At 44.4% G+C, this 14,162-nt stretch overlaps 1 protein-coding gene across 2 annotated transcripts in view; it reads left to right on the forward strand.

The window, feature by feature from the left end:
* KIAA0586 (KIAA0586 ortholog) overlaps window positions 1–5,521 on the forward strand; it is a 69,535-nt gene extending 64,014 nt beyond the window's left edge. For both annotated transcript variants that reach the window (XM_077783908.1, XM_077783909.1), the window contains exon 31: window positions 5,162–5,521. In XM_077783908.1, the coding sequence (XP_077640034.1) occupies window positions 5,162–5,307 (146 nt within the window). In that variant the 3' untranslated portion in view covers window positions 5,308–5,521. The remainder of the gene's footprint in view (window positions 1–5,161) is intronic.
* The last annotated feature ends 8,641 nt before the right edge of the window (window positions 5,522–14,162 follow it).

Genomic DNA, 14,162 nt, shown 5'->3' on the forward strand with positions numbered 1-14,162 from the left:
TCAGAATTACTTACATCGAAATATGGATGTTTCTTATCCAAGAATGTGTTAGCTAGCCCAGCAAGCCTGGAATAATTTTGATTTTGCCAAAAATGCCACTTCTTGGGTTGCTCTGCTTAGTATCTCACCTGCACAATATGAAAGTGAGTGAATTTCAGTGGGGTACCACACAAACCCATGGAGGCATGGCCAGGACACATATTGGTCCAAAATGTGCTTACAGGTAAAAGGAGCAGATACCAGAGGCTGAGAGAGGAGGAAAGAGAGGAACAGATAAGAGAGGAGGATTGAGGTGCAGATAAGAGAGGATGACAGGCTGAGAGCTGGGGATGCTCAGCCTGGAGAGGACTCCAGGGAGACCTTAAAGGCCCAGCCAGGGTCTAAAGGAGCTCCAGGAGAGCTGCAGAGGGACTTTGGACAAGGGCCTGGAGTGACAGAACAATGGACAATGGCTTCAAACTGATAGAGGGGAGGGTTAGGCGAGATCTTAGAAGAAAATTCTTCCCTGTGAGGATGGTGAGACCCTGGCTCAGGTTGCCCAGAGAAGCTGTGGCTGCCCCATCCATGCAAGTGTTCCAGGACAGGCTGAATGGAACTTGGAGCAACCTGGGTTAGTGGAAGGTTCCCTGGCCATGGCAGGGGGTGGTCTTGAAGGTCCCTCCCAACCCAAACCATTCTGTGACTGTAAAATGTTCCTACTGCCAGTGGTTCTGTTACCTTTGAGCCTGTAGACATTTGTTCTTCTACTTAACTTTAGTCATTAATGTAAAGAATTTATGACAACTCTCTTTCCCTTCTAATAGACTTTATAACTGTATGCCAGATGTAAATCTTTTTATGTAGGGAGAAAGCAAAATGGGAAATGACAGGAAAGAAAAAAGGCACCTTCAATGAAGATTTTTAAGATGCTGAGTTTGATCTGCAGGTGCTGTGCTATCCCAGTGCTCAGAGCACTTGAGCTAATGCCATCTGGAGGAAGTTATTTGTTGGGACAGGACAGTGTTTGAAACTTTGAAGTCAGGAATAAACAAAGAAAAAGCAGCTGGAATCTGGCAGAAGAAGAAACAAGCCATTCCTATCAGCCCCTGCTATTAAATGAATGAGAGCACTGCACTGCAGTTGTTTTTACAATTGTGGAAGTTTATTCTTGCTCTTGAAGAGAGCTGCTTCAGTTGGGGAATAGAAGGAGGATTGTTTTGAAATTTTAGGAAGCAATATGTAGGTAATTACAGTCATTATTGTTCTGGTTTTATACTGAAAAATAACCTGAGTCCTCATCCTTCAAACCCTCCCTATTTATTGTCTTGATGGGGAGAGATGATTTAAAGGATCATGGACTGACAGGGCAAGGGGGAATGGCTTCAAAATGAAAGAGAGCAGGTTTAGATTAGATATTGGAAAAAAATCCTGGACTGTGAGGGTGGTGGGACACTGGCACAGGGTGCCCAGAGGAGCTGTGGCTGCTCCATCCCTTGTAGTGTTCCCAGCCAGGTTGGACATTGAGGCTTGGAGAAACCTGGGATAATGGAAGGTGTCCCTGCCATGGCAGGGGGAGGAACTGGATTGTCTTTAAGGTCCCTTCCAACCCAAACCATTTTGTGATTCCATTATTACAGTTTTACTTCCAAGATATGGCTCTCTTTCATCCCCACATAGTTTTAAAATAGTTTTATTTCATATATGGACACCCAGTCAGAGGACTTAAAGCACATGGTTTTCATTTGACTTAAAAGTCAGACTTGTTTAGTCTTTTTATTTTGCCAAATAGAAAAATTCAAAAAGAAAGATTTTAAACATTTTTCTTTGTTCTTACTGTTGCTATATGGTGTGAGTAACCAAACCTCCCTTCAGTGTGGTTAATTCCTTTTTCCTTTGGCACACATTCATGACACCCTTTGTATGTGGCATATTCGGAGTGTGACGGTACCTCTTAGAGAAAAACTCCCTTCACAGGTCACTGGATGGTTGACACACCATTCATTTTTATGCTTCTGTTAAACAAAGCTCTGGAAATTAAGCACTGTACATGAATTTTTTACAGAGTGCCAAGAACAGGAAAAAATCTCTGATCTGAAATGTGACCTTTTCCATCAGTGGATCACCAAGATGTTTTCAGTCACTGATGAGTTTTTACCAGCCAAGGACTCTCTTTCCAAGAGTGTCAATTTTCACAGTTCATAGGAATTTATTCTATTAGATGGTGACAATGAATTTGGAAAACTGGAGGTCACCTAAGGTCACATGCTCCATTTATTGGATTTTAACAAGGAAAATTTTTATAAATACACCTAACTACATGATTACAAAATTGTATTCCCAGAGCCTCTAAAAAAGGAGGGGGGGGGGGGGAAAGCCATGAAGATTATTACCTGCCTGCTCTCCTTTCGTGCCCTTTTTGTAAAGGGAAAAAATTTCATTTCTATTTTTATGGTGTATCAAAAGATTTTAACCATTCTGGTAAGGAACTCAGTGTTAAAGAGGAAACCATCTTAATATTGGTTATGAGCTGCTCTCTGATGAGGGGAAGACATAAAATGGAATATCACATTAATAAAGAAGGAGCAGACCAGGGGCTATACAAGGATTTAAACCAGTCTGCCTCTATTTGTGTCTTTATTCCCAAACCCCTCCCTGGATGTGTATATAAAGTGTTTTATGCGCTCTGTGTGCACGAGGTTACACTCAGCAAAAGGTAATAATGATAAAACACGTATGAGAGTAACTTGGTAGTTGTATTTTTGGGGCCAATGTAGAGTTTCAGGACTAGCAGCTTTCTATCCTGGGAAGTTACACTCATGGAGCAGAATCTCCCATTTAACTGAAATAGGATATCCACAGTTTTTTCACAGTTAAAATGCTGAAAATCCACATTCTGTATTTTCTGTGTGAATTTAACAAAGTCAGATTTCTGCCTTTATAAAAGGGCAGTGTTGACTTTGGGTATTTTTAAGTTAAAGATATTTTGATAGCTCAGGAACTGGTAAATTTTATGTTGAGCACATAGATGGAAATATAATTTTTATTTTTTTCTGTCTTTTAGCACTTTATAACTATTGTAAAATTGATCTGTAGTATATATGTAAAATATATTAGAGTATGTGTTAGAGGAATGCAGACTAATATGATACTTTCTTTTAGCACTCACTCCCAGAATCAAAGACTTGAGAAGTTCCGACAGAGCCTTGGGATAAGGGAATATTACTTTCGTTTTTCCTTTCATTTTTTTCTTTTTACCTTTTTTTTCCCTTTTTTTAACAAACCTGAAAACAGCTGTTGAAACAATGACATCATGGAATGTGACATGACTGTGGAAATTATTAAGTCAAGCTTTGAAAGCATCAAACTACATCTAGTGTTGGAGAGGGGCTTTAGTAGAGGATGATTTGCCAGGTTTCCTTGGGCATTGCACAGTCACGTCTTCACTGTTTCATTTTCATGCCTGACCAAACGAACCCTTGGCTTTTCTTCTCAGCAGCGTTTTTGTATCACACAAACACAGCTACAGATTGGAATCCCAAAATCCCAGAATGGTTTGGGTTAGAAGGGACTTTCAAGACCATCTCATTCCAACCCCCTGCCATGGCATGGACACCTTCCATTATCCCAGGTTGCTCCAAGCCCCATCCAACCTGGCCTGGAGCTCTTCCAGGGATCCAGGGGCAGCCACAGCTTCTCTGGGAAATCTGTGCCAGATCCTCACCACCCTCATAACCAAGACCCTCTTCCCAATATCCCATCTAACTCTGCCTTTTGTTAATTTAAAGCCACTTCCCCTTGTTCCATAACTCCATACCCTTGTGGAAAATCCCTTTCCAGCTCTCTTCCCCTTAAGTGCTGGAATGCTGCTCTAAGATCTCCCCAAATCCTTTTCCTCTCCAGGTGATGTGCTGATTCCCTGAGGACACAAGAAATGTTCCTGTGCTCCTGCTGCCTTCCTGAATAGCAAGAGGCTGTGCTGGCACAGGTCACTGCCTTTCCTGCTTTTACTGTCTTTGGCCTCACTCATGTTTGATTTCCCAGGCTGTTGGCTGCTGTTCTAGCAGGAAAATCACCAGGGGTATTTTATTTTAGCAGTGGGGTTTTGTTTTAATTAGCCATTCGAAGCGTGCTTTGCTGCCAGTCAGATGAATGCAGATGACTGCTTCAGTGACATAGTAGATAATTAACTAGGGTGAAAGAAAGCTTAACTTTTTTGTTTTCTTGGGAAAATAGTATTTTAATTACCTAGTCTATCACAGAGGAAGGAAGAATTGTTACAGCTTATTGGAATAAGAACAAGCTCCAAGACTTTGCTATTGTACATGGACTCAGATATGTTTGTTTTGCTTGTAGCTGCTGCACTTAAATGCCCCCAGGACAACTGAAATCTCAAAATGCTCTTTCTGTGCTTGAGTGCCAGTGCCATTCTCCTGAGTTCCTTAATTCTTTGTTTCTGCCCTGATCCATGACTTCCTCTCCTTGCTCCATGAATTGATTCAGCTGGTCTCCTTCCTTTGGCTAAATACATTAACTTTTGCCCATGACTTTTCTATGGATCCCATTCCAATGCTGTGGAAAACACCAGAAACACCAGTATACATATTTGAAATTATTCTGAGCCTACTGGAGATTATAGATCCATGTGTGTGTGTATGGTTGTATGTAAATACAACCCAATGTATATATATAAAACTCAACTCCTTCCAGTACTTAAGGGGCATCCAAAAATTTGGAAAGGGACTTTACACAAGGGCATGGACTGACAGGACGAAGGGGAATGGCTCAAAACAAACAGAGAGCAAGGTTAAATTGGAGATTAGGAAGAAATTCTTCCCTGGGAGGGTGGGGAGGCCCTGGCACAGGGAGCCCAGAGGAGCTGTGGCTGCCCCTTCCATGGCAGGGCTTGGAATGAGATGGTCTTAAAGGTTCCTTCTAACCCAAACCATTCTGGGATTCTGTATGTGCACAGAAATTCATCCCTTTGTTTCCTGGTAAGGAGAGTTCTGCTGGCTAAAGCAGCACCCTCTGAAGTGCCTCAAAACTGTGGGCAGCAGGGGTGTCTGTGTACCTGTACTTCCATGGAAAATGGAAAAATGGAGATGACTTCAGCAGAGTTCAGTCATTAGTCACAGACAGCAAATAATGACTTTCGTTTTCCTTTTTCCTTTTTTTTTTCTTTTAGGAGAGGATGCTGCCCCTCATCTGAACCCACATCTTTCTGCAGCAAGGGTGTCAGTGCAGCTGCCTGGCATGAGCACAGCTAATGAAACTCAGAGTCTGAGCAGTGCACGTGGAGATTCTGATTCCTCAGGGACAGACACATTTTAAAGCTTAGGGCTCTTTATGGCAGTCTCTGTCTGAAGATGTTGTCACTGGTATGTTTGTCTGTCTAGTGTGATAGTCTGGCTGTTCCATCAAAATAACAGTCTTTCAGTACTCTTTATTTTCTACTATTTTTTCTTAAAATTTTGTTATTATTTTAAATGATTTTGTCTGTGAATATATCTATTTTTAAGCAAATAAAATCAATTTTTTTCCAGAATCGTCATGAGTTGAAGTCAATAAAGACCTTTTAAATATTTATTATTGTAGGTGAATGTGGAGGTGGTTGGTATTAAAATCTACTGCAAAAGTGTGTCTCACTTACGGAAAACCTCTTGGCTCAATTTCACATCAGTACTGTCAAAATGCTGAGCCAAAGGGAAATGCATTTGCAACCAAAGTCTGCAAGAGAAATTTCTAGGTATCATCAGAGGTTGTTCATCCTTACAAGACCAATATGACAAGCCAGTAATTCAAAACTGTGTATTTGTATTGTTATTATGAAGAATTAATGTTGTCAGACTTACAAGAATTTCTCAGCATTTCATGTTTGTTTCCCTAAAGATTTTTTCCCATCTTGAAACCTGCAAATGAGAGATTGTGTAAGTAAGGCTATTTCTTTACACTTTTAATGTAATTTTTCTTGTCCTTCTCATGTGACAGAATTAATTCCTGCAGTCTCAGCCTTCAGAATCATGACAACCTCAGTTGGGAATGCCACAGTAATGGTTAACAGCAAGAGTGTATGGACACAGTGCCACTCTCCCAGGGACTGAGCCTCTGTCAGGACAAGGTGGTTAATCCAGGAGGAAGGTGGGATCACCTGTCCCAAAAAGCATCCAAGCAAAGTGAAAAACAGGAATTCAGATATGTTCCAGTAGAAAAACTGGGAAAAAAGCTGTTTCTAAGCAGGGCAAACACAGCTTTTTGCTCTGTTCCTCATCATTATGAGAGTTGCAGATACTCATAATCCTGAACAGTTCCCATTATTCTTATTTCCTGGAGCCTGCACTGGTTTCATCTCTCCTTAACAGAGAAATATTCAAAGTTCCTTTTGGCTTTATGTTGATCTCATTGACCACAAGGTTCAGTTAATTTGCTGCAGCCTCTGCAAGGGTACATGGAAAAAGAGAGAGAGCTTCAGCCTCCAAGGTCAGTAATATCCCCAGGATCCAGCTTTCAAGGGTGTCTCTTGAGCACCTTGCAGAGTTGTGCTTCTCTGTTGTGACAGACACATAAATAGCAGATTGGGTGGAGGTAAAAGAGTGTCAGGCTTTGTGCAAAATGAACATCACTTAAAAAAAAAAAAGGAAAAGCACAAATGAGAATTACAGAGCCATGGAGTGGTTTAGATTGGAAGGAACCTTAAAGACCATCCAGTTCCAACTTCCCTGCCATGGGCAGGAACACCTCCCACTATCCCAGGTTGCTCCAAGCCCCATCCAACCTGGCCTGGAACACTTCCAGGGATCCAGGGGCAGCCACAGCATCTCTGGGCAACCTGTGCCAGGTCCTCACAATCAAGAATTTCTTCCTAAAATCCAGTCTATGGGATGGCATCTCTGGGAGCTGGGTTCCAGCACGTGATGCCACAGCCCCTGGCACCAGCAGGGAGCTGCTTCTCAATGTTCTGGTGCTGTGACAAGGATCTGCACAGTTCTGTTCATTGCTGCTCTCTGTGGAGCTGCACTTTAAATCCCACTATTGACCCAATCAACGCTTTGTGTAAACAACAGCTTCTCTGGGGAGGATGGAGATGTTCTTTTACTCTGCAGTAAAAGTTGCTACAACAAGTGATTGCACTAAAACAAGTGAGAGGATAAGGAAATGCAGTGGAGAGGGCAAGAGCTTCTTAAACTTAAAGCTTTCCTGCAAGAGCAAACCTTCCTGGAGCTGTGTCCCAAGGGCTCTGTCAGTCTCCTGCATGGCTCAGGGTGCTGATGTATAATTTAGGTGCCCTTTGTTGCAGTGTAAAGAGCAGTTGAGCTGTTCCTGTGCCCAGGGCTTCAGGGCTGGGTCAGGACTGTGCTTTGCTAAACAAAGTGCAGTAATTGAATTGAGAACATGCAGAGAGCTGACAGATGAGGGATGGGGATGGGATGGGAGGCAGCAGATGGATACACAGGCAAGGAGACTGTTTAGGAAAGGATGAGGCAGCCCAACCAGTGGGAGAGGCCATCAACTCATAATCCCAGGAAAATTACTGCGTGGGGTTTTATTGTCTGCAATGCTGAGCATCTCACATTTTGTTCCAATTATCTTCTCTTGCAATTAATCAAAGGTGTTGTCATTGTCATTGACAGAATTGTGGAAAATTTTTGAGGAAATGCCCAGTGAATACCATTTTCAGTCAGTTTTTAAAATTCCCCACGGGGCTGTGTTCTCTCCCAGCTTGTCGTGACTGACTGATGTTTTTGGAAGCTTCTGGGTTCCTGGCACTGAGCTTCAAAGATGTGCTGCTGGTGGGGATTACACCATGGATGGCAGTGGGATCTGCTAATCCTTCATCCCCACTGAAACCTGTGCTGTTCCTATTCAAAGAGCATTTTGAAGAGGTGAAAAAAGGGCAAACTCTTGGCTTTTCCTTCCTCCAGGCTTCCCCAAAACCATGTGTCCTGCCACATAAACATAAGGGAACCTCTGTAAATCTGGCACTTCATGCATGGATCATATTACAATTCTTTATATTCCTAGGAAAAGCCAGGGGGAGAAGGGAGGGTTGCTTTGGTTTTTATCTAAGTCTTCATTTTTGACTTTGAAATGGAAAAAAAAAAAAACCCCTAAACATTATCTTCTAGAAATTTATCTATTTCTTACTTTTGGATTCAGTCTTGTATTTCAGGTTCCTGTAAGTAGTTTTCCGGAGTTGGAAATGGTAAACACATGTTCTGTGAGCACAGCCAAGCCTTGATAAGGAATTTTTCTGTCTGCATCTCCAAGTTCCATTTTGTTTCTGCAGCTTTTATGATTGAAAATGCACATTTCTCATGGGCACTCATGGAACTGAAACAGCGTGATTTGCAAGCTTGCTAAATGGATTTCTTCCAAGCCAGTCATTGGGGTATGTCATCAAAGCTTAACAGCATCAAATGGAATTCCATCCAGGAAAAGTATTAAAAAAACCACCTCTATACAGCTCTATTTTTCAGTCAAATCTCAGCAGCAGAGAGGTGAGGGGTTGGGGGGGGGGGGTGTTATTGGATTTCAGGGTTGGAGCATGGAAACCAAACCCCTGGCTTTGTTTTTTGGTTTGTTTGGATTCCTGGTGAAGTTTGCTCGTGTCTTACATTGGGAGAGCTCTGGAACGAGGCTGTTTGTTCATGGATTGGACTGGCAGTGCTAGGAAAGCACGAAACTGAAATGTCAGAAGCTTTTATATTTGCAGAGAATCTTTTTCTGACTTAGAGGAAAATCTGGCATTTTGGAAGTGAGGTGCTCAAGAATCCATGGCTTTTTTCCCCTCTTCTCCCCTTGCTGAAGATAAAAGAGAGCTGGTGTATATGGTGAGAGTGGAAGGACATGAGATTCCTGGCACAGGGGGAGATCCCAGCTCTCAGCCCAGCTGCTGTCACCCTTCCCTGCTCAGCTTATCTGGGTTTTCAACATCAGAAGAAGAAAATTTCATGTGCACACTTCTATCTCATCTGAATCGTGGGAAATAGGATAAAAGTGAGGTTTTTGTTATTCCTGTTCATGGCTCGGAGATAGAAGTTGTCAAAATTAGCTGCTAAAAACATGAGCTGACCTTCTCAGGTGCTTTATGAATCGCTGCAGGATAACATTTCTGTCCTGATGGAGGAAAGATGTGTGTGCCAACCTCCTCCCAGTGGATTAAGCACTCAGATGTGTAAAATGACACATGTGCAAAAATTCTGTTGGATTCCAGTCTGAAATGCAGCCACAGAAGAGCTGGAACCCTGCAACTGTTTAACAGCTCACTGTGAACACTTGGCACAAGCACTGGGGGCAGGATTGCATCCTGTGGGATTGTTACACCTTGGGAAATCCACCCTTCCAGAGGTGTCCCAGTGGTGTTTTGTATGTGGAACTGAAAGCTTCTGTATAAGCATTGAGATACTTGCCTGCTTGGCAGGATTGTTCCTATGGAGATCTCTTTTTTTATTCCCTTTTTTCTGCTGCATTCCTGATTTAGATGCATGTCTTTCATAAGTTACCTCAAAATATTCATTATTTTGATTGTGTGTTGAAGCCTCCCCCCAGCCCTCCAGGACTTGGATGGGATTTTGGTTCTTTGCTCTTGTGAATGTGACCAGATCCCTTATCCAAATCTCAATGCTGTGGCAGCCTTGAGCCAGGTCAGGGAACTGCAACAAAAGGTTTTTCCAGAAATCCCAAATAAAATTATGGAAATCTCAGTGTGGTGCTGTGGCCAGCTGAGCAGAGGCCAGAGTAAGGCCTGGGCTTTGTTCCTGTAATTTCAATAACACAAATCCACAGCCCTGTATCCATGTCTGCAGCTTTTGTTGTATTTTGGGTAGAAGGGGAGGCCTGGTTTTGTCTTTTGCTCTCATTCTATGCCTTGAGAGGTGAGTACAGAAAGGCATAGTTCAGGGGTTATTTTTTTCTTTATACATTACTTCATATTTAGGTTAAAACAGAGAAAGAAGAGTCAAGAAATAAATGGAATCAGAAGCCTGTGAGGTGCCTCAATCATGGGGGAGATAATTCCTCAATATTTCCAGTGCAAGAAAGGGAAGAGGTGCTTTTTCACCCCCTCTGCAGGACTTTCTTGGGGCAGAGAATCATTGTCCTTGTGGTCAGACTTCATCTCAAAGGCCCCAGGCAGGCAGATCCTGCACCAAAGTTGTTGAGGAGAAGGGAGATGTGAAGCCCCTGAAATTTCTTGAACTAGAAACCAGTGGGGCTCTTGCCCATGGTGTAGGGCAGCTCCCAAAAAAAACCATTTGGGAAGAAGAGATACAAAAATCACTCACATGAAGAGCTGAGCAAACAACTTCACCAAAAACCAGCTGAGAAGCAGCAATCCTGCCTACTCTGCTGATGAGCTGGGATCCCAACCAGCTTCCAGGAGGGAGTTTTGGGAGGAAGGCAGCGAGCTCCCAGCAGTGCCAGTCTTCATCCTGCCTGCTTGGGCAGACAAGGCAGCAGCTTGGACTCTCCAGAGCACTCTCAGCTCTGTTCTCTCCTGGCAGGGGTGCCCAGCCCTGCAAATTAGGGTTGCTAACACTTCCTTTTGCCTTGACCTGGCTGCAGGCAGGGATGCAGCAGGGTGTCCCAGAGGTCTCAGCACTCCAATTTGTTACTGCCAGGTGAAAAAGTCTCCTGTGGTCGGTGCCTGTTCCTTATTGCAGGTGCAGTTGTACTTCCCTGCAGCCTGTTATCACCTAGAGAGCTGAGTGTTTGATCACCATGGAAAAATCTTGCCACTGAAATGAGGACTTAGAGCTTATTTTTAATGGGTTCTGGGAGCTGCTTTTTGCAGCAGTGGGGGATTTGGCTGGGTGAGTGGCATCCTGTCATTTTTTTCCCCTCCCTTCCTTTTGTCCTGACAGTCTGGGAAATTGCTGCTCCAATGCAATGTGCCCTTGGCCAAGGGCATTCAGCATCCTGCATGTCACACCAACAAACACCAGAATCACACCTTCCTCTCTGCTTCCCTGCTGTGTTCCCTTCATCAGCACCTCTGGCACAGCAGCAGGCACCGAGGCACGGGGCTGTGACACCCAGAGCTGCTTCAGGAGCACTCAGGGCTGCTAATGCTGGGTGTTAAAGCAGCTTTCAGGCAGCACCTGCCAGGTGCTGGAGACTCAGGGATTCCTCTGGCCCTTAAGCTCTGCAGCTCAAGGCTGAAGGGGGATTTCCTGTGCTGCTGAGCTGTTGCCTCTTTGCACAGCTGATTTTGAGTCACAGAATTCAAAGGGGCCTTAAGGACAGACCATCCAGTTCCAATCTAGGGATATCTTCCACTAGCCCAGGTTGCTGCAAGCCCCATTCAGCCTGGCCTTTTGCTTTGTTGTTTTTTTTTGTTTTTTTTTTTTTTTCCCAGAACAATTAACTAAACTCATCTTTGCCATAAGGGTTTTCTTTTTAAAAGCAGTTGCATTCTTGCTTCTTCTAACGGTGGTAAGGATGTTTTCCAGGGTGTGAAATGCCAGTTTAGGTTCTACAGACAATAGTGGCTGATTTCTACAAGTCCTGCTGAATCCAGGAGGCTCCAAAGTGTTGAGATGGGGACCATACCACAAAGAGGCATTCTTATGGAAAATAAAAAGAGCAGGAGTGTGAGTCAGAGGGGGACAGATTTTGCTTTCACACTTGCAGCAACAGTTCTGCATCTTCTCCTTGGACTGTTTGACAAGTAAAGGTCTTTGAGGGAGTAACTCCTTGTTTTTCTCTGCACTGGGCCAGTAAATAACAGCAAAGAACTGTTCATCCCTGCCTACCCTGAACTGCTTGTGTTCTTATCTTAATTGCTTCATTCTCACAACCCACACTCAATCTTCTCAGAAAATCAGAGCCTTGAACTTCATTCCAGGATCTTGAGGAAATCTCACATCTCCCTGCATTTCCCAGCCCCTCTCATCTAGGAGAACAAACCCCATCTCTCCCCGCTTGATGTACTCCAAATTTCCTCGGGGATTATCTAAACAGAGCCCACGTGATCCATCTCTCTCAACCCCTCTAGAAATGGGAAGGCATAAATCATAGGGCCCTACAAATAAACACAAGTGGCAAGATGTTATTTTCCCCTGTCTGAAGTACCACCAGTTCTTTCATCTGCCGCCTCCTGGAAACGTGTCTGTTCAGAGAAAGTACAACCCTTCCCATGTACACACAGTGGTTTTCTGCCACTTCTCCTCACAAGCTGTAATGGGAACCCTGCACCAGAAACACTCAGAGAAATGCAGCCAAGTGAATACCTCTTACTGTTTTCACTTCTCTTCAGCTTGGCTCTGAAAGCTGAAAGCATTCCTGTTTGTGAGGAAAGGAATGGTTGGCTAAGAAAGGGAAAATCCTGACCGTGAAATCCCTCTGCAGCTTCATTTTCAGACTTGTGACTTTTCCTGTTAGAGTTGGGGGGTGTTGGGCATCATTAATTCTGAAAATATTCTTTGTAAGCTGAATAAAGGGTAAGTTTTTGCCGTAACAAAAACAACTCGGAGCTGAACACTTAAAAATACTACAAAAACTGGAGATGTTTTTACAGTTAAGCCTCGTCTGGAGTTCATTTAAAATAATCATGTTTACATGGAGGTGAATTAGTGAGCTGAGCTCTGCCAGTGCCTCACCAGAGTTAGAAGTACCCAGCCAAGAATTATGACCCTGGTAATTCAGTCCCTGCCTGCTGCACCCCCAGACATGTGCAAGAACCCAGAGGCAGAAAGGCCAATGTGGGGGGTGTGTGTGTGGGGGGGGGTGACACCCAAATTCACTTTAATCAGTGGTGAATGCTGTAGAAATACTCCTTGGGGAATAAGTACTGGATCCATGCTTTGCCTTTCAGTGCAGAATAACTTTTTTCTGTGTGTAACAGGTAAGGCCAGACAGGAGTCCTGTTGCTGTGACTCTGCTGAGAGTAGGATTCTGTTTGGTGGGCAGTGAAGGTGTCCACACCTCTGCTATCCCTCTGCACCTCCTCAGGGATTTTGGAGCAGGCTCTCTAGGACGTGAGCCACCTCTGCTCTTGGAGACTCCTCCTTTGGGGTAAGATGGGTTTTTCTGTTCATTCCCCACACCCCTGGATGGTTTGGATCAGGGCTGGTAGAGATGAGCCCACCCCAGTGGTCACTTTCCACTAGAACCATTGTTCTGAGAGCCTCTACGTGAGCAAACCTCATTTTCCAACCTTTCTTTGGGGAGTGCTGGCTGTTAAATCTGTATTTGGAATTAGCAGTGGCCCAGAGGGCTCCATGCAAAAATTACTGCTCCACTCTTGTCCTTAGTTTGGCTACCTTTGCTTGAGAGTAAAATACACTTATGGAATGAGTTGCATCTGATACACATATATAACACCAGGGAATGGCTCTGGCATGTCTGGGCTGTGTGATCCTTCCAGGAGCCTCAGAAAGCATTTCTCTCCTTAAACTTGTGAGCGGCAGGATGCCTTCCCAGAGAAGGTCTGTGAGCAATCGCAGAGAGCAAAAGCTTTTCGGTTTTGCTTTGATGCTCAAAAATGCCATTGCCTTGAGTGTCAGCTGATATGAGAAAGAGCTTTATTTCAGGCAGCCTCTGCTGTTTTCAGTTAATTGAAGCTCGTGGTTGTAGCAGTGCCTCTCCTGACCCTCGTCTCGTCTCCTATCTCTGTCTGCCGCTCGCGAGCTGTCACCGGAGATCTCTTCCTGCCTGGGCTCTCAGCCTGCTCCTGGAGATGCTGTTCCTGCTCAGCCTGGTCCTGGCAGACTGGACCTGCCCTGGCCAGGCTGTGTGGCAGCAGGGACACGTGGCCTGGCAGCTGCTCCATGCTGGAAGCTCGGCTGGTGTCGTTTTCCTTGTTACTGCACCCTGTGCTGGCCAGCAAATGTCAGCCATGGGGCTGCCAGCTCGGGCTTGCCTCATCCCCCCTCATCCCTCCAAAGGGAAAGGCAGACACAGGGAATCATGGAATGGGTTGGGTTGGAAGGGACCTTGAAGATCATCTCATTCCAACCCCCTGCCATGGGCAGGGATACCTCCCACTAGACCAGGTTGCTCCAAGGGATAAAAAGGAGTTGACCAGGAGCAGGTTACAAAGGTACACAGGTTACAAATGGCACCAGAAGGTGCCAAGCAGGTAGGGACAAGCAGGGGGTGTGTGTTGGTGGCAGATGGACTCTGTGCTGGGTGCTCACTCCTTTGGACTGGATCTGTATGACCATGAGATCTCTTCCTCCAAGTAGAAA

This window comes from Lonchura striata, chromosome 6 (assembly GCF_046129695.1).
Source record: "Lonchura striata isolate bLonStr1 chromosome 6, bLonStr1.mat, whole genome shotgun sequence".
Classification (NCBI taxonomy): Eukaryota; Metazoa; Chordata; class Aves; order Passeriformes; family Estrildidae; genus Lonchura; species Lonchura striata.